Source organism: Benincasa hispida, chromosome 9 (genome assembly GCF_027475165.1).
Source record: "Benincasa hispida cultivar pf3 chromosome 9, pf3_genome.v1.1, whole genome shotgun sequence".
Classification (NCBI taxonomy): Eukaryota; Viridiplantae; Streptophyta; class Magnoliopsida; order Cucurbitales; family Cucurbitaceae; genus Benincasa; species Benincasa hispida.
Genome location: NC_143486.1, coordinates 75446274 through 75466444, shown reverse-complemented (window position 1 = coordinate 75466444; position 20171 = coordinate 75446274). Strand labels below are relative to the sequence as shown.

The following is a 20171-nucleotide window of genomic DNA, read 5'->3' as shown; positions in this document are numbered from 1 at the left end:
AAAATTAAAAGGGTTAAATTATGGTTTAGTTTATAATTTTAAAGTTACATCTAATATTTCATTCATGAACTTAAAAAAAAAAAGTTCATCGAATTTTTAAACATTAATTTTGTGTAAATAGTAAGAGGCTACCGCATATCTTTATAATTATATGAAGTTGTCCACTCTGGACATTAGCTCTTGTAATTTTATTTTTGGTTTTATCTAAAATGACTCATACCATTGAAGATAGTTGTCATCTCTTATAAACTCATGAGCACCTCTTATCTAGTCAATGTAGGACTACTTTGATTCACTACATTTTTGTTCAATATCTGATGATTCTACCAACATGACTAAGTTAGAAGCATGACTCTGATACTACTTGTTATAGAAAATATATCCACATATCTTTACAATTATATGATATTTTTGTTCACTTTTTGGAAAATAAACTCTTAGGACTTTACTTTTTGGTTTGACCTAAAAGACCTTATATCATTAGAGATAATTATCATTTCTTATAAATTACACGATCATCTTCTTATCTAGACAATGTGGCACTTTGATCGTATGTATTCCCAACAACATCTACAACTTTTCGAGTTAAATTAGTAATTTCGCGAGCTATAATTTTTAAAGAAATCTTGAAAAATTCGAATCACATATGTACCTCTTAATTGCCCATGCATACTATATATGTTAGTTGACTGTGGTTGTTGTGAAAAAAAAATAAATAAATAAAATTAAGAAGTCGTGGTTGGGTTGATCACGACTCAAACTTTATTATATTAGTTTGATCCCCAATACAAATTGAATTGTATATTCCTTCATCATGGGCAATAAAGTGCAGCAATAACTTACGGCATTGTCGCGCTGTGGAAAAGTTTTCCATAAAAAGAAGAAGAATGTATAATAATCTCCGTCAACATCAAAAATCAATAATTTATTACGTTATTAATATAAAAAGAGTCAAAACGAAAATTAAACTGCTAATTTCCATATTAATAAAAATAACAATCACAACCAATTTCAAATTAAAAATTCACCATCAATTCACAATTAATGTTCTTCCTTCCTAGGATGAAATCTCTGCAGATTTATTACTATTAATATCTTTTTGAGGAAGAAAATCTATAAATATTCCATATCAATGATTATACTGTTAAATTGTAAATTTGGTTTCTACCATTTTGAAGAAAATTAAGAATTTAGTCTCTATAAATTTGGTTTCATAAAATCTAGTAAATAATAACATGATTAAATTCGAGTATAAAGTATATGGGTTAAATTCTATTTTTTTTTCAATAACAAAAACTAAATTTAATTTATAATTAATCCTGATAATTACACCTAATCTCATATTTTCATTCCTATTTTACTTATGCACTAAAAAGAAAATTTAAAAATCAGCTTTTTTAAATAAAAATTTAAACTTAATTATATTCATTCTCTCTCTTGTTATATATATAGCAAACAGAAGGTGACGACAAAGCAAGGAGTTCACGAGGAGGAAAAGAAAAACAGAGAGAAAAAAGAGAGAATGATTTGCCTTTTGGTTCAAGTAAACAAAGCCGAGCTATAAAGATAAAACAAAGGTTCCCTTCTAAGTTGTCTGAAATTAAACTTTTTATTTATTTATTTATTTTTATTGTCTTTACGTAGGAAAATTTCGAAAAAAATTGAGGGAAATGAAAAACAGTAAAAAATTTCCGTCAAATTTATTTTGCCTTTTCTCTTCTTCTCTTCTCTTTTACTTTCACGCGCCCTTCATCTCTGCAACAACAACAACACAGCCTCCTCTTGAGGCTCTGCGCCAGTTTTCTTCTTCATTGTCGTCGATGAACTTCTCGACGGCCGCCGCTGCCGACGGACGCGACCCCGACGCGGCGCCACCTCCTCCGCTGCGATTACGCATTCACGACCAACATGTAATGTTATCAACGCTCTATCTATTTTTTTTATAGTATTTTTAAAGAAAAAAAATTTGGGTGTAGTTTTCTTTGTCGCCCACTCAAAGAAAAATGTTTTAAGCTAATATTAATTTTTTTAAATTAGAATTATTGAAAATTTGGAATGAAATTTGAGAGTACAAGAAAAGTATTTTACCTATTTTAATTAAGACTAAATTATATATATATATATATATATATATATATAACACAAAGCATACCCTTGAATGATGCATTTACTATTGTATTGGTCTAGGTTGTAATGGACAACGGCATAATCGGGGTCAACTTGTCGAATCCAAAGGGTATGGTCATTGGAATACAATACAAAGGGGTTGAAAACTTGCTTGAGGTTGGCAATGCCGAAGATGATAGAGGGTAATTGTTTCTAATTTCCTAAAGCTCGGTGTAACGAGTTTGTTTTTAGTTTTAGTCGGGGTTGCTTTTAGTTTTAGTTTTTGAAATTTATGTTTACTTACTGATTATTTCTTTAGTGTGATTTTAATTTAAAAGTGTTTGAATTTTTAAACAAATTTTAAAAACAAAAGTTAACATTTTAGACCCCGTTTGGTAATCATTTTGTTTTTTGTTTTTGTTTTTGAAAATTAAGTCTATGAATACTACTACCACCCTCAAAATTCATTATTTGTTATCTACCTTTCACTAATGGATTAAAACACTAAGTCAAAAAAAAAAAGTTAATTTTTAAAAAGTTAATTTTGTTTTTGAAATTTAGTTAATAATTCAACCATTGTACTTAATAAAGATGCTAAGTAATGTAGATGAAATATGCTCAAATTTTAAAAACAAAAACTAAAAACCAAACGTAACCAAATAGAGCCTTTAGATTTTTTTTTTTCTAAAAAAAGTAATTTTTAAAAATTTGCAATTCGAATGTTTCCGTAGATTTTATTTTGGGTTAGATTGTGTTAAAAAATAAAATCCTGGTCGATTCTCTGGTTATCCAGTCAGGTTCACCCGACCGGACTATATGTTAAAAAAAAGAATATGCCAATCAAAATTAAAAAAAAAAAAAAAAACGATGATCAACCCAAAAATTTTAGGTTGAGTTAGATTGGGTTGACCCTTAAAAAATGAACCTTTCATTTAAAGTGAACCCAAATTTTCGAGTTGGTCTACAAAATACAGACACAACTCAGCCTTGTACACTCCTATTGAAAAGAAAAAGATAGAAAATAAACACAATTAAAAAATTAAAAAAAAAAAAGAAAAAACTAAATGGCTTACTAAAAAGGTCTAAATCATCCGGATTCTTTACTAACCTTTTATTTCCCTTACATATATAAAGTAGTTAACACCTAAAAAGTAAAAAATATTTATTTGTTTTTAAAAGTGATTTTTTTTCTGGTAGAAGAATGAGAAAATCAACCTCTAATTGAACTATGGTATTGAATTAACTACTTGAGTTATGCTGATCTCAAAAACAAAATAATAATCCAAACACAATATTTACTTAAATATCAATAGAGAGCTAATGCCTTGTGATTTTATGCGCTGAATTGAATATTCAGATATTGGGACATCGTTTGGAATCTGGCAGGAAGTTCAGGAACAAAGGGCATTTTCGATCGGTAAGTCTCCTGAAAAAACCAGCACTTCCAGTTATCAAATTTCTCCTGATTTTTGGTGAAGATATAAAAGTAATAAACATAATCCGATAGAATTTCGAAAAATCTGAAGCAAATGCATTTTTATGTACAGACTTGAAGCAACAGATTTCAAGGTAATTGTAGAAAATGATGAACAAATAGAACTCTCATTCAGCAGAACTTACAATTCATCCACCGGAGGCGATCTCATTCCCTTAAACATCGACAAAAGGTAAATCAAACATAAACGATTCTCAAAATTTCTCAGAATTTGAAATTAATCATCAGGGCAACGAACGAATAATTAAGGGCGAAAAATCGAAATCTTCTTGCTCTTCTTTTACAGGTTCGTGATGCTTCGTAATTCATCAGGATTCTATTCGTACGCCATTTACGAACACTTGAAAGAATGGCCTGCGTTTATCATCGACAACACTAGAATCGTATTCAAGCCCCGAAAAGACAAGTAAAGAAATCACAGTTTCAAATTTCGTTTCGATTTGAAAAAAATGAGATTGAATAAACCATGGAAATGGCAAATTTTGAATGATTTAGGTTTCATTACATGGCTGTAGCAGATAAGAGACAGAGATTCATGCCTTTGCCCGACGATCGGAAGCCACCGCAAGGGGAAGCCCTAGCTTATCCGGAGGCCGTACTTCTTGTCGATCCTATAGAACCAGAGTTCAAGGGAGAGGTGCTTCTACTATCCTCTTTGCCAAATAACCAATTGTTTTAAAAATAATTCTATAATTTTAAAAGTTGAATCTTTGGTAGAGTTTCAAAATTATTTTTTAAATGCAAATTATTTAGAATTTTGAATAAAAATTAAGATTTGAAATTATGTTAGGACCTAAAATGAAATTTTCTCCTCGTTATTTCATATCTCAATTTCAATATAAAATTATAAAGAATTTTTACTCCAAGAATATATTTTCTAAATTGTTTATAAAAATTTGATAATATTACAAATTTTGAAAACATAAAGAAGATTTTTGAAACAAACGGATATATATTCTTTTTCATTATAATTCGTCGGTCAACTGGCTATTATTATTATTATTTTTCATTTGGTTAAATTATAGGCGATAAACTTTTAAATTTGTGTAAAAAGAACCTAAACTTTAAAAAGTGTTGTTATAATTTTTTTTTAAAAAAGTGTTTTTGCAAGGCTACAGACTTTTAATTTTGTATTTTATAATTTTTGAATTAAAAAAAATTAATGAATCCATAAATTTTCATTTTTTCTCTTATATATTCTTACCCATACTAAAATTTTTAAAATTAATTGGTTTATTAGATTTAAAACTAAAATTTATATGTAATAAAACACTAAAACTTCTATTTATTTTTTTTAATAACTTTAGTGATTTTTTTTTTTAAAAAAATATTAGATAGTTCAAGAATCTATTAGTCATAAAATAAAAAATGCAACAATCTATTAGATATATTTGATATTTTTAAAGTTTAGGGACCTATTTGACATATAGTTAAAAATTGATAAATTTGTTAGACATTTTTTTAAAAAATAGACCAAATAGACATGAATTTAAAGGTTTAGAGTCTAAACTTGTAATTTATTAAAATTATAAGCTAAGAACCTTCGGTTAAATGAGAAGTTGGTCCTTAATTTTGACAATGATCTCAATTAGGTATTTTTATTTTTAGGTTATCTTTCAAATTTAGTCCCAACTTTGAGATCGGTGTTTGTTTGACCCTTAAACTTTCAAAATATACAAATATAATCCTTAAACTTTTTTTTTTTAAGCTTAACCTTTAACTTAAAAAAAAAATGTATGGATGTGTTAAACATAATATTGAAAGTTTATGAATCTATTAAACACAAAATTAAAAATTATTAACCTATTAGACACTTTAAAAAAACAGTAGTTGAAATGGATAATATTTTAGGGCTAATAAATAAGTGTATAACAATATTTTTAAATGATTGCAAATTTAACAAAATCTATCAGTGATAGATTATAACCCTAATAAACTTATCAACAATCGAGTCTATCATTGATACACTGTGGTATATGTGTTATATCAAAATATTTTTTTCCACTATATTATATCTGCTAATAATTTTGACATGGTTGTTATATTTGGAATTATCCCTTAAAAAAATCCAGATACCAAATATATAAAAACTTTAGATACATAATTTAACCTTATTTTTATTAATTTTTATGAGGATTAAAACGGTAAGAAAAATACTTAAGTTCATCTTAAACATCATCTATCTCTGTGTATCTCACAACTTAAATGTGACAAATTCTTTTTACTTATTTTTTTGAACTATTTTATTATTATTTTTACAGTAATGATAAGGGATACATAGATATGGGTATCTGAGTATATCGAAGTATTACCCAAATGGTAGTTTAACATATGAATAATTGTAATTATTTTTTTCCTTTTCTTTTTTATAATTTCAATTTTTAGGGGTAAGGAATTTGAGTGGTCATTTCATTTAATAACTACCGATGCAGGTGGATGACAAGTACCAATACGGCTGCGAAAGCAAAGACGCTCGGGTTCACGGGTGGATATCCACCGACCCGCCCATTGGCTTTTGGCATATCGCACCCACCGAGGAGTTCCGCTCCGGTGGACCCCTCAAACAGTTTCTCACCTCCCATGTCGGTCCCACAACCCTTACTGTGAGTGCTCTCTGCTCCATCTTCAACTGAAATTCATCTCTTCTTCCTTCTCTCATGGATCATATTTCCAATTGGCAATTAGTTTTCTTCTCTTTTCATGCAATTTTGCGATTATTGAAGCTTTCATTTGAGTTACAAAGTAATTTCAGTCCAGAAGTTTGCCAATGAACCTGATCAATGCCTTCCAATCAGGCTTGAAATGTACACGATGATTGATGATTGATTATGTTTTTGACGAATTCCATTATGGCTATTGAACTAATCGTTTTAACATCTGGAAGACTGGAACGTAATGGTAATTGTATTTGTTAGGTTTTTCATAGTGCTCATTACGCAGGAGAGGATATGGTTGTAAAGTTCGGATGTAATGAGCCATGGAAGAAGGTTTTCGGTCCTATCTTTATCCATCTTAATTCCTTTCCTGAAGGAGAGGATCCGCTTAGACTCTGGCAAAATGCTAAAGAACAGGTATATAATTTTTTATAAAGATCGATGAATCGATGAGCAATGATCTAAATGGAGCTGTCATTTTCAGATGATGGCTGAAGTTCAAAGCTGGCCTTACGGTTTCCTTGCTTCTGAGGATTTTCCCAAATCCGATCAACGAGGCACCGTCAACGGCAGATTGATAATCCGGGAGAGGTAGCTTATTATCTGTTTGTTGCAATTCTGAGAGCAAGAAAGAAAATATAAATGAGAATTTTTTTTTTCTTCTTTTCTAAATTTCATAATTCTTCGTCCTGCTTAGATATGTGAGTGATGAATATGTGCCTGCAAGTGGTGCATATGTGGGGTTGGCACTTCCTGGAGAACTTGGCTCTTGGCAAACCGAAAGCAAGGTGCAGCGACATCTGAGAATCTTATATACTCATCCAATTTGCTTGCACATGTTCTTTTTAATAATAATTGTGATTAAAATAGTCGAATTTAGTTAAAGATAGTATTATTTAATAATTGTTACGAATAGTTGGAGGATAATTAAACTAGCGGTCGATTATGTATGTTTGGTTAGCTAAATGGTTGACTTACTCGGATAATAGTTGACTTTTTCAATCTATATCATTTACTACTATTGGGATTATCGTACTTTGAAGGCTGGTTTTCTAAAAATTCACTTCTTAAATTGCTGGTTAGATGCAAATGCCCCTTAAAACTTCTCCCTGTCAGTGGCATGAGCGGAAATCTTTTTTTCATTTCATAAATTATTGATGACCTATGGCTGACTTCAACACGTTTGGCAACTCAGGGCTACCAATTCTGGACTAGAGCAGATCAGAATGGATCTTTCTCTTTGAATAATGTTCGCAGCGGAAATTATAGTCTCTATGGATGGGTCCCCAATTTTATTGGCAATTACCAATACAACGCTTTCATCGCCGTAACCCCAGGTTTTAACCTCACTTCCATCATTATTTTCATGCTTTCACTGCGTGTATGATTAGTATTTTAATCTCGTTGAGTATGTAGGCAGTGATATCAATGTGGGAGAACTTGTTTTTGAGCCCCCAAGAGATGGTCCAACATTGTGGGAAATAGGCATTCCTGACCGTACTGCTGCAGAATTCTATGTGCCAGATCCTAATCCAAAGTATATTAATAAACTTTATGTCAATCATTCAGATAGGTAAGTTCCTTGGGAGTTTTCACTTTTCTTTCTTTAGAACTTTTTCCTTTTTAGCATAGCTGCATAGGTGTAAAGTAGCCTGTTGGAGTGATGTGTAGTCTGATGATAGTTAATATTATCTTCTTTATACATGTTTGGGGTGTCGTGCCATAGTTTTATTTCAATATTTACTTATATTTCTATGATAATTTTCTCAATCGATTATTATGCCAGGTTTAGGCAGTATGGATTATGGGAAAGATACACAGAGTTATATCCTGACGAGGATCTAGTTTATACAGTCGACCTTAGTGACTATAGAAAAGATTGGTTCTTTGCACAGGTTACCAGGTCTCCTTCCTCAAAACTTTTCTTGCAGTTTTCTTTTTTTTTTCCTCAATGATTTTTTGTTGCTAAATAATCTTGTAAAATTGGCCTATCATAAAAGTGAGATATGCATTATCTCATTTTGCATATATCAGTAACGTTCAAAATGCAGAAATGAATGCACAATATTTCAAACACTTGAAATTAGCTCATTTTATTTAATGGATAGTGATTGTATCTTATACTTCTCAATTATCTATCATTGAGTTTGCTGTTACTTTTTATGCATTCTTTGATAGCTTGTGCGGTGTATTCTGCAATTCTAGGGGCTGTTAGTAGATGCATTGAATACTACCAATGAATGATCTACTTACTCAAGCTGTTCTTTATTTTTTATGATTATTTTTTTAATTTAAAAAAATTAAAAGATTTTGGCTGACAATTTGGGATTGTATATGTTTATTTTTTGTTAGCATTTCTATAACATTGTTGTTAACATAGAATTGAATTGGTAGACACTTTGGCTATAACCCTTTTTTGCAATGTAGGAAGATAGAGGACAACAAATATGCTGGAACTACCTGGAAAATAAAGTTCCAACTTGACAGTCCAGATACACATGGAACATATAGGCTGCGTCTTGCATTGGCCACTGCACATGCTGCAGAATTACAAGTATGAAACTCTATCTTTATCTTATATTTGACTGCTCATGACCTATCACTTTGGGGTTTTGGGGTGTGGGGGCGGTGTAGGATCAAACTCATCTTTTTTCTAGCGTGCGTCTCCATTTTTACTTGAAACTAAAATATATTGTTACTTTAAGGTTCGACTGAATGATGCACAAGCACTTCCTCCATTATTCACAACTGGATTGATTGGAAAGGACAATACTATAGCTAGACATGGAATCCATGGTCTCTATCGTTTGTACACGGTTGACATTCCGGGTGGTGAGCTTGTGGTGGGCAACAATACAATTCTTCTTACGCAAGCAAGTAGCAACAGTCCTTTTGTAGGGATCATGTATGATTATATTCGTCTAGAAGGACCCTTAACATCCAAAATGTAAATAATTCAATTGAACTTGTTACAGATTCATTCAATAAAATTTTCATCATATCTGACCAAGGAAGTCTCGACTGTATATGCCTTTATTGGTGAGAAATCGAGGAGATTAATTGCCCAATTCCTCGATTATAATAAAAGAAATTTCTTTTCTTCTTAAAATCTTAGACATGTTGTAGGAGTGAATAGTTTGTGTTAAAGCAAACAATTAAGCACTTCACCTTACAAAACACATTTATTTATAAGCAAATTTCACTGATTTCAGTGTGCACATCAATGGATGTATATGTGTCAACATAAATTTATTTCTCCATTTCACACTAAAAAAACTGCTGATTTTTTATTCAATAAACTTAGAGGCTGTTTGGGAGGTTGGAATGTAATCAGGATTACCGAGAATCAAAGGAGTGTTGGAATGCGTGAGGAATCAAGGACGGAATGGAAATGAGATCGTGATGCTTGAAAACGTGGGAAAGAGGGTTTGAGTTGAAAGGAAACCAAATGAGTTTGGTATTACAAATTGGACCCAAAACACTCAATCCAAACCTGGGTTTTAGATTATAAACACATTCCATTACGGGCCTCCAAACAGTCCTGTAGGGTGAAAGGAATAGACTTGCACAGGCAATATTGACCATCGAATATTTGTAGAGCATAAGAGGGTCACTCCTTCCTATCAGTTCCAACCAGTAGAGATTGACACCTTCCTTGGCTTTTTATAGAAAAGAATTGTTTTAAACAGAGTGAGGAACTATTAAGGAGGCGTACTTAGTTATTGAATTCTTTTTGTTTCTATTTTATTTTTCACTACTTTTGGGAATTTGTATCATTTGAACATTTTAAAGTTATTTCTTGTTAAAGAAAAAGATTCGTTGCATCTGAATAGAAAAACTGTCTTTGTTGAATATCCTTTGTTGAGGATGATAAATTGAAATCACGTGTAGATGTTAGCTACACTATACTCATGTAATTGGTAATTTAATATATCTTATAAATTCACTCCAAGTCAGTCATTATATGTGATTTTCCATTTTGGGGATAACGTTTGCTTGTGGCATTTTGAAGTGCTGTCTCCTTCATCTCTTTATTAGTGCTGTTAGGGAGAAGATTAGAAAACACTTCATCTTTTGTTCAAGAAAAATCTAACTATGAAATTTCTTTTAAGTCTTGCAACTTACCATCCTTTCCTTCAACTCCCAGATTCGCAGTTGAAGTTAAATGTATGAAACAAGATGCTTTAGAGGATTAGAAAAAAGGGCACTATAAATATTTTCTTTTCCGACTGCAAGTCTTGTCATTTCACAAAATCCGGGAAATACTATCAGTTGAACATATAAAAGGGAAACTCTTTCCTGGTAAGGAAGTTCTGGAAATCATCAGCTAGGACGAGGGATTAGGCTTTGCTAAAAATGGCAAATGAGATACTCCAATTGGATATTCAGGATCATCATGTAAGTCACGATTCTTTCTTTCTTCTGTTCAATATCACTTAAATTGGTTTAAGAGATGAGAAGATGTGTTTTGCATTTGTGTGGGCTGCAGGTAGTTATGGACAATGGTATATTGCAAGTGACACTGTCCAAGCCAGATGGAAATGTTACTGGGATAAAATACAACAGCATTGACAATGTTTTAGAAGTTGATGATAAGGAAGCTCATAGAGGGTATATGATTCCCTTTACTACTATCATCATGTCTCTCTATCTTCCTCTAGTTATATGATTGTCTACTTTATTCCAAACTTTATGTTCACTCAGATTGATTGATGAAATATGATGCAGGTACTGGGACCTTGTGTGGAACTCTGGGACTCCAGGAACGACAGGAACCTTCGATGAGTATGCCGAAACTAACACTAATTATTAAACTGGATTTTCAATTTTTTGTTCTTTCATTTCAAGTCTTGGTAGTCTTCTGTTACAGGTTTTCTTTCTTCTATTCTTATGAGGCATCTATTTGAAAATCTAAAGTTCATTGATGGGCTTTCTTTAATTCTACTTAAAGACACTGTATAGCTGAAATGGTCTCAAGACATTTAAATTGTTTTCAGGATGAGAGGAAAAGAATTTGAAGTGATTGTGCAAAATGAGGAACAGATAGAGCTCTCATTTAAAAGGAATTATCCATTTAAGGACGAGGCTGTTCCCTTAAATATAGACAAAAGGTGCCTGCAATCTGCATCATGAATTTAATGACCTTATGTCCTTATGTTCTTTTTTTAAATAATAACTTGAAAAAAAAGAAATAAAGAAATACAAAAACTGATAGAAGTTCCTTTTTCAGGTTCATAATGCTTCGTAACTCCTCTGGATTCTACTCCTATGCCATCTATGAGCACATGAAGGAATGGCCACCATTCAACCTTCCCCAAACAAGGATTGTGTTTAAGCTAAGAAAAGACAAGTATGACAACATACACTCCCACATGGATGTTTCTACTTCCTCTTCAATATATTTAGCGTTAATTTAGAATACCTAGTTTAAGCACATTTTAAAAGAAAAATATTTTCAATAAAAATGTTTTACATTTGACATTTTTTTTTTTCAAAACAGATATTTTTCACATATTTTGAAGAATTTCATTTAATCACTTTTAACGTTATTTTTTGGAGAATTCATCTCTCAATCAAAAAAGATTTTTAAATTGATCCAAATTTTTTGAACTATTTCATACTATTTTAGATTTTTTTAAAAATAAAAGTTTGATCATCTAAAATCACTTTGTAAGCTATATTAAACACACTTTTCGATTGGTTGTGCGGTGAATCATTAATTAATAATGATGTTTTTTTCGTTCATTGTAATATAGGTTTCATTATATGGCCATAGCAGATGACAGACGGAGATTCATGCCACTTCCTGAGGATAGACTACGTCATAGAGGAAAACCTTTGGATTTTCCGGAGGCTGTATTGCTAGTCAATCCTAAAGAACCCAAGTTCAAGGGAGAGGTTCTTCTACTTCTCATGACATTGCTTTGTCTGACTCATAATTTTCTGTTCTTTTATAATGAAACCCAAAAACTTTAAGCTTTTATATTAGTATTGAAGAACATGGAATCCAATAAAATATGATTGGGTTCAAACATTTGCATATTTTTGTAAGTAAGTCTCTAAATTAAACATATTTAGAAGTTCTCATCATTCTTATATACCATGTTAAAGTATTGATATAATTAAAATTTTCGTAATCCACATACTTCAGCTTTTTGGTTCAGTAATGATTTAACATGGTATTAGAGTAAAAGATCTTATGTTTAAACTCCTGTAATGTTATTTTGTTTCCAATTAATGTTGACTTCAACTTCTTGGACCTTCGACAAGTTTTCAAGTCCTTAAGTGAAGCAAAATGTCAAAATTAAATTTATGGTAACTCATCAACTTAAGTTTTTAAGTTTAGTGGTGATTAAACATACCTGAACCTAAAAAAGTATCAAATTAGGACAGTGCTCAATCTACGAGAAATATCTATACTGAAACAAATTGCTTTGATGGACCAAGCTAAGTTTATAAGAATCTGATATCATTTAACGTGCCTGTGAGTAGGTGGATGATAAGTACCAATATTCTTGTGAAAATAAAGATCTTAAAGTGCATGGATGGATATCCATGGATCCTCCAGTGGGTTTCTGGCAAATCACTCCAAGCAGTGAGTTCAGATCAGGTGGACCCCTCAAACAGAATCTTACCTCTCATGTGGGTCCATATGCTCTTGCTGTAAGTACATATCATTTCTGGTAAATGAGCAAGTTTAAGTTAATTGAAGAGGAATTTAAACTTGAATTATGTAATGCATATTAGTTAGTTTTTTTTTTTTGTAATAAACCGAGCTTTCATTAAGAGAATGAAAGAATTTAAAATGGCATATAAAATGCATATCAATGAATCAAAATGCTACAATTTCAGATGTTCCTCAGCGCTCATTATTCAGGAGAGGACTTGGTGCTGAAGCTCAGTCCTGATGAACCATGGAAGAAAGTTTTTGGCCCTGTGTTTTTCTATCTAAATTCTGTTTCTGATGGAGTTGATCCACTTTCTTTGTGGGAAGATGCTAAAACTCAGGTTATAATGATAAAGCTGGATTTTGATTATATTTTAAATTTGATCTTGAAAATGGTTGTTTCCGACCCAACTTTGCCTATAAATATATCTTCTACATAACTATTTTCCAGATGACGAAGGAAGTTCAAAGCTGGCCCTATTCTTTTCCAGCTTCTGAGGATTTCCCCCCACCAAACCAACGTGGTAGATTGACTGGCAAATTATTTGTCCTTGACAGGTAGATTTATACGTATATACATACATGCACAGAAACACACATGCATAAGTTAACAGGTAGATTTATACGTATATACATACATGCACAGAAACACACATGCATAAGTTAACTGCTAGTAGAATTATCTATAGCCAACCTTTTTCTGTTTATTAAATAATAAATTGAAAATTTTGTACCAGCAACTAAGGTTAAAATACCATTTTATTTACATTCCATTTTAGTTTTTAGGTTTCCAAATGTCCAGATTTAGTCCCTACTTTTAACAAATCTTAAATTTAGCAATTCAAAGATTTTTTCTTCATTTTTTTCCCCTAATTATTATTATCATCATTTAAAATTGGTTAAATAATAATAACATGTTTCATGCCAAAAAAGAGTGTATTTCTAAAATTTATAGAGGGAAAACTTTTTTTTCTTTATAATCGTGAATGTTCGGGCTAGCTTATGCTACCTCTGCTAGTCTACGAGGTACCCCATTTGATCCTACAACATTTGGGTGCCAAGAAAACTTGTAGAATTTTAAATCTTAAGTATGTAACCACCATGGTTTGACCATTTATAGAGGGAAACTTAATAGACTTTTTTTTTTAAAGAAAAAGTAAATTATAAATTAATAGTAGAACTATTTTTAAGATTTATTGAAAATATAGAGACTAAATTTGAACGTTTTAAAAGTTCGAAGACCGATAGGAGAAATTTTAAAGCATAGAGACCAAAATGGTATTTTAACTTGTAATTTGAGATGAAATTTTAGGACTAAATAATTTGCAATTCATTGCACTTGTATGCAGATATGTTAATCAAGATAAAATGCTGGCAACTGATGCATATGTGGGACTGGCAGCACCAGGAGATGCTGGATCATGGCAGACCGAAAACAAGGTACTGAGGATTGATGTTAAATTCTTGACAAACAATTGAAGTTCGAACTTTTGAAGTGCATTACATATTAAACAACGACAACAAAGAAAATGATATTATTTGAATCATGACCAGGGTTACCAGTTTTGGACCAAAACAGATGCAGATGGCTCGTTTAGCATTGAACACATACGCATCGGTGACTACAATCTTTATGCTTGGGTTCCTGGCTTCATTGGTGACTACCGTTATGATGCTGTCATTAGTGTCTCTGCAGGTTTCACTACACTTTCTAAAAGTTTTGCATTTGTATATTCAGATTATTGACGGTTAAAATTATTATTGAATTCATTCATAATTCAATTGGTTAAGGCATAGCATATGTCATTGACTAAGAGTTCAGATGTGTATGAAGCTTATAATTCTATTCAGTATTTGTATTTCTATTGATGTTCGATTCAGGTAGTGATATGGACGTAGGTGATCTTGTTTATGAGCCGCCTAGGAATGGGCCGACATTGTGGGAAATAGGAATTCCTGATCGCTCTGCTGCTGAATTCTATGTTCCTGATCCTGATCCAAAGTACATTAACAAATTGTATGTCAATCATCCGGATAGGTATGAAACCTTTTCTAACTTCATAATATTGTTTCAGTTATGGTAATCACTTGCCTTAGGATACTCCGATTTGTGAATATATCAATAATTTGAAGGAAGCATTATTACATAAATGTAAGCAAGCTTTTGGTTTAACATGGTTTCAAGAACAGGTGGTCTAAGAGGTCCTATGTTCAAACTAATATTGATTTCCACTTGTTGGGTCTTCTACATATTTAAGCCTACAAATGAGGTGGAGTGTTAGTTGATATAATAATAAATTTACCTTCACTTGTAAGCTTAAATTTTTAGGTCAATAAGTGATTTAACAAATCTCAAAAAAAATTTCCATCCCAATATCTAAATCATCGATAATCTTGAAAGTTCTAAATCATCACTGAGCATAAAAGTTAATGCTGTTTGGTTGTTGCGAGCTTAAAAGAAGATTATAAAGAAAACAACATTGACCCTAAATTTAGAAGCTTAAATTCTTGGAGTCTTACTGTTGATCAGATTCAGGCAATATGGACTGTGGGAAAAATATGCAGAGTTATATCCTGATGCAGACTTAGTATATACAGTTGGTGTCAGTGATTACACAAAAGATTGGTTCTTTGCTCATGTTAATCGGTAAGTATTTTCCAATATATGGGGTAGGTTTATTTGTATTAAAATATATTAAGTTTATAAGGTTTATCCTTTTTTTTTATTTTAATTAATGACAGAACGAGAAATGATGGATCCCATTTAGCAACCACGTGGGAAATCAAGTTTACACTTGATAATGTCATAGAAAAGAGCGGCACCTATACGTTGCGAGTGGCTCTGGCCACCGCCAATGTTGCTGAATTACAGGTACTCAATCTTGTTACACTGTTTAACTATATCAGACATTTGCCCATAAACGATTTTAAGCATTAAAAAAATCCACTAGTACTCCTTTTAGAACAAACCAATGAACTTGTAATTTGATCAAATAATGAACTTCCATTACTAATGAGGTATTACCAATAATCATATTTTTAACTTTTTAATATTATTGATTCTTTTATATCAAGGTGAATTAGATTTTGGATTTAGTTTCTATTTGGTCTATCGCTTTCAAAATGTTACATTTTTAGTCATTAAGTTTTGAATTTGATTTCAATTTAGTCCTTAGCCTCTTACTTTTCAAAATGTTATAATTTTATCTTTGAGATTTGAGTTTTGTTTCAATTTGATTCTTAGATTTCAAGGTTTACACTTTTAACTTCAAATTTTCACTAAAAACCCAGAAGAAAAATTTATTTATGTAATTATAAAGAAATATCAAATGTTCACATGTTGATATTCTTTTTTTTATTATTAAAAAAGATCCAGGTAAATAATCCAGAAGCAAAGCCTAGTTTATTTACAACAGGAGTGATTGGGCATGACAATACAATTGCTAGGCATGGAATTCATGGACTCTATCGACTCTACAGTGTGGACATATTAGGATCTCTACTGGTGGAAGGAGATAACACCATCTTCCTTTCACAAATTATAAACAACTCATCTTTCAATGGCGTCATGTATGATTATATCCGCCTCGAAGGCCCTCCATCCGACACCTCTACTTCATAAACTATCCTTTTTTTCCTTTTAACATTGCAAAATTTGACCTTTCAATGATTATTATCATCTTAGTATTGTAAATTTATGAAACTTTGGCTGATTGATATTTGCATCAGCTTAACCCATGTCACCTTATAATTCAAAATTTGAGCATAATTCAATTGATACAAAGTATATTTTTTTATTACGAGGTCAAAGGTTCGAGTTTTTTACCCCTCATTTAAGCTCATAATAATAATGATGATGATGATAATTCAAAATTTGAAATCTAAAAAAATTCAGTTACATTGAGTCAATTCTAAAGTTCATTTCAATGTATAGGAATTTAAAGACATACTTTAACATGGTTAAAAGTGAATATATATATATATATATATTCCCCTTATGTTTACATATGCTATCTATCTAAGTTATGCTTAGCTGTATTAATTTTGTTGAGTTGAGAAATTTAAACCACTTACCCCACATGTAGTTTGCTCCAAAACCACTCAAAACACTTCAATTGAGCAGTCTAATTTGAACACATATCGTACAAACATCTTATTTATCTAATAAAATATGTGATGTTTTATTTGATCATTAATGCAAATTAATATCCAAGGTTATCTTGTAGTTTAAACATGTATGTTGAGATATATAGGTAAATCATGTTTAAGTGATAATCTAAATGGTCTGTAGTAGATGGATAAGGCTAGATACCTTATCCTGGTGACACTACGAGTACGACCCGCTTTATAGATGTTACAATTGTTGTAAAGTACTACAAATGATCTAATCTTGATCATTCATATAGAGACATGTGAGTGGGGGTATTCTATACAAAGGAGTTTGTATAAGATTGGATCACAAAATGTTTAGTCTTATTATATAACACCATTCATAATAGAGACTTACATTTCACCAAGATGACCATAAGTAACATGACCTGAATCCTGAGTGAGTCTGAACTCCTACCTATGAAGACGGTTCTTTGGGTGAGACTAGCCAGATCGCTGACTCAACAAGCCTACCATTTTGGGATGTGTCTGATTGGGGAGCTGGGAACACAACTACACAAGAAGAAATTCACTCATTCTCCAATGCTGGGGTAAGGAGATAAATTGCTCCCTTAAGGGTTGATTTTGGGACTTGAACAATGTGGCTCCACACCCTCTCCTGACCCGAGAGGGATTTGGTCATAATTGGACTATGATTTATTGTTCATTAGAGAGATCAGTGGTACTTAAAGAGTTATATGTAACTACAAGGACAATGGTAATTTTGGCCCAACTGTACTTACGAAAAATTCGTGAAGGGTCATCGTACTATTGATTGGTTATATCTAATGGCGATCCGTGCAGTGCTGTAGCTAACGCATTAAGTATCCCGCCTGGGGACACAAATATATCTATAGTGCGAATAGTGCAACTGTCGGTCTTTAGTGGAGTGCCTGAAGTTAACGGATGGTGAATAATTTAATTAAAGGAGTTTAATTAATTATTCACGTACCACTGGAGCTTCAAGCTACAAGGCCATGAGGTCCCTTCGGTAGCTCAATGGGAATTAATGAGAACCAACTTTTAGATTAATTTGAATTGTTCAAATTAATTGAGGGAGTTAATTATATGTGATATAATTAATTTACTCTAATTATATATGATATAATTACTATAATGTATTTGGTATATTGTAATATAAAGTTTATTCGAGAAGAAATAAATATTTGAATATGATTAAATATTAGGTTAATATATATTATATGATAAAGTGGTGATCATATAGTTATTTATTAAAGTTTTTATTAAAAGTAATTTGATTTATTAATTTTAATTTTTTGAAAAATATCTTTAGGGAGGGAGTTGTAACCCCCTCCCCTTTTTCTCTCTACTACGTTAGTGGGAATAGAGGTTTCAATTAGTTGATCTTCTTATTCCCATTTTTGGCTTTTACAAAGAATAGATAGAACACAGTTTTTCACATAATGGTTCTGAGAAATTATTCCAATTTTACTCTTCTTGCCATCTCTCTCAAAATCTCTCTCTTCAAAAATAGTCCGAGTCCACACCTCCTAGATATTCATCTAGAGAATAAGTAGAATTCTTGTTGTGGTGTTCCATTCGGTTAGAAGATTTTACAATTGAAGAACGGTCTTCAAAGGTAAGGGTTTCTAAACCCACTTTACTCTTCTATAATTTTGTTTTAGCATGTTGTAATTATCTCTTAAATATAAAATTTGTATTTTTTTTTTTGTAAAATTTATATTCTATAAATTTTGGTTTTGAGTTCGATCCCGTTTTCCGCTCAAGGACCTTCAATAGTTCTTTCAATTGGTATTAGAGCAGGGTTTTTGGCTCAAAATTTTTCAAAATTTTAGAATTAATTTTATAGTGTTCTGGTGGGATTTTACATTCAGTCAATTTTCATGTGATGAATGTTTAAGAATGTGTTTGATTAAAATTGTTGGATGTTTTTGGGATTGACACTTTAGTTTATAACTTTCAATTTACTTTTTGGTTTGTAAGGGTCCCTGTTTTGGGCATATTTGAATATGAACGAGTTTGTATTTTAAGTCCTTGAGTTGTTTGTGGGTTTTTCAGAGCCGATCTGGAGAAAACGAGACCAAATTCGATGGAGAAATAATGGAGAATACGACTATACAGTGGAGATTGTACAATATTGTGTTCTTTCCATGCCCAGTGTTGCAACGCTCCGAGACGGAAAGAACAAATCGGTTCTTGTCCGGTTCTATTCATGGCTCGCTTGTGGTTTGGTTAGTTCGAACAGTTTAGGTCTGGGTTGAAGGCTGGATGGTTCGGTTCGAGCGATTCAAGGCCTAGTTTGCTTATTTTAAACCGGTTGTTTATTTGTTTATGTAATAGTGAGATTTTTTTTATTAATTAAATTAATATAAGTGTTATATTAATTTAAGTAATTGTTTAAGTGTCCAATCCTGGTACAATAATTTTTTTTTATTAATTATGCATTTGATGTATGATTTATATATATATATGTCATATAGTATTAAATCCCACCATAAGTTATGCATTTAAGTTCATGTATAATTTATATTATAAGTGTTATAATATATATAATTGCATGATTTGATTAATATAGCATGCTCATGCATCATATAGTATAAATGTTATAATATATGCGTGCATGCATTAATAATATATACATGCATCAATTATATTATAAGAGTTATAATATAGTATAGTTATAATATAGTGTATGGATGTATGATTAAATGTATGTTATTATTTATTTCATTACTTTAGTATATAAATGTTATGTATGTTAGTAATGAAATGAAATTGCATGAAGCATGACACCACTTTAGGTAATTTATAATTGTTATATTATCACCTAAGTATGCTTTTCACATGCAATGTATGATTTTAATTTATTTTATTTTATTATTATTTTTTTTATAAAAGTTACAATTAAATAAAATTAGAAATAAAATCAATAATTTATAATTGCATTCAAACCTTAGGTTAAAATCATCTTTAATTTTTTTTTTAAAATATGATTTATATAGACCTAAGATCACTTTTCTAATGAGATTAGAAATTTAAGTTTAATCTTTTAATTGGTTTAATAGAATTAAATTGATTCTTAATTAAAAGATTAAATTTGTAACAAATGTATCTATAA

General features: G+C 31.1%; 2 protein-coding genes and 1 long non-coding RNA gene across 8 annotated transcripts; 2 read left to right on the top strand and 1 right to left on the bottom strand.

The window, feature by feature from the left end:
- The first annotated feature begins 1630 nt into the window (after nt 1-1630).
- LOC120086702 (Rhamnogalacturonate lyase family protein) lies at nt 1631-10513 on the top strand. Of its 6 annotated transcripts, none has more exons than XM_039043466.2 (16): nt 1631-1910; nt 2188-2309; nt 3464-3523; nt 3654-3773; nt 3888-4007; nt 4097-4238; nt 6034-6204; nt 6517-6672; nt 6740-6846; nt 6953-7043; nt 7451-7592; nt 7672-7828; nt 8042-8150; nt 8687-8809; nt 8961-9202; nt 10403-10513. In XM_039043466.2, the coding sequence occupies exons 1-16, from the start codon at nt 1671-1673 to the stop codon at nt 10449-10451; spliced, it is 2151 nt and encodes a 716-aa protein (XP_038899394.2). In that variant the 5' UTR covers nt 1631-1670; the 3' UTR covers nt 10452-10513. The 6 variants fall into 6 exon arrangements, 4 of the variants coding, with proteins under 4 accessions (XP_038899394.2, XP_038899393.2, XP_038899396.2 ...); XM_039043465.2 differs by having other exon boundaries at nt 1633-1910; nt 8042-8158; nt 8683-8809; XR_005484293.2 differs by lacking the exon at nt 8961-9202 and having other exon boundaries at nt 8683-8809.
- LOC120086704 (uncharacterized) lies at nt 3325-4277 on the bottom strand. The gene is made up of 3 exons (XR_016532041.1): nt 4141-4277; nt 3727-3955; nt 3325-3532 (listed from the first exon to the last, which is right to left on the bottom strand). It is a non-coding gene; the product is annotated as an uncharacterized LOC120086704 (long non-coding RNA).
- On the top strand, nt 10403-16716 carry LOC120086701 (uncharacterized). Its single transcript, XM_039043464.2, has 15 exons — nt 10403-10653; nt 10745-10866; nt 10984-11040; nt 11253-11366; nt 11486-11605; nt 12012-12153; nt 12748-12918; nt 13108-13263; nt 13374-13480; nt 14272-14362; nt 14477-14618; nt 14804-14960; nt 15453-15569; nt 15665-15794; nt 16293-16716. The coding sequence occupies exons 1-15, from the start codon at nt 10612-10614 to the stop codon at nt 16542-16544; spliced, it is 1920 nt and encodes a 639-aa protein (XP_038899392.1). The 5' UTR covers nt 10403-10611; the 3' UTR covers nt 16545-16716.
- The last annotated feature ends 3455 nt before the right edge of the window (nt 16717-20171 follow it).

Bases quoted from the DNA above. Each gene is read 5' to 3' on its own strand.
- LOC120086702 (XM_039043465.2), top strand. From the start codon at position 1,671: ATGAAAAACAGTAAAAAATTTCCGTCAAATTTATTTTGCCTTTTCTCT. The intron at 4,239-6,033 runs GTGCTTCTACTA...CTACCGATGCAG, and splicing joins AACCAGAGTTCAAGGGAGAG to GTGGATGACAAGTACCAATA. The intron at 6,847-6,952 runs GTAGCTTATTAT...CGTCCTGCTTAG, and splicing joins AGATTGATAATCCGGGAGAG to ATATGTGAGTGATGAATATG.
- LOC120086701 (XM_039043464.2), top strand. From the start codon at position 10,612: ATGGCAAATGAGATACTCCAATTGGATATTCAGGATCATCAT. The intron at 14,961-15,452 runs GTATGAAACCTT...ACTGTTGATCAG, and splicing joins TATGTCAATCATCCGGATAG to ATTCAGGCAATATGGACTGT. The intron at 15,570-15,664 runs GTAAGTATTTTC...AATTAATGACAG, and splicing joins TTCTTTGCTCATGTTAATCG to AACGAGAAATGATGGATCCC.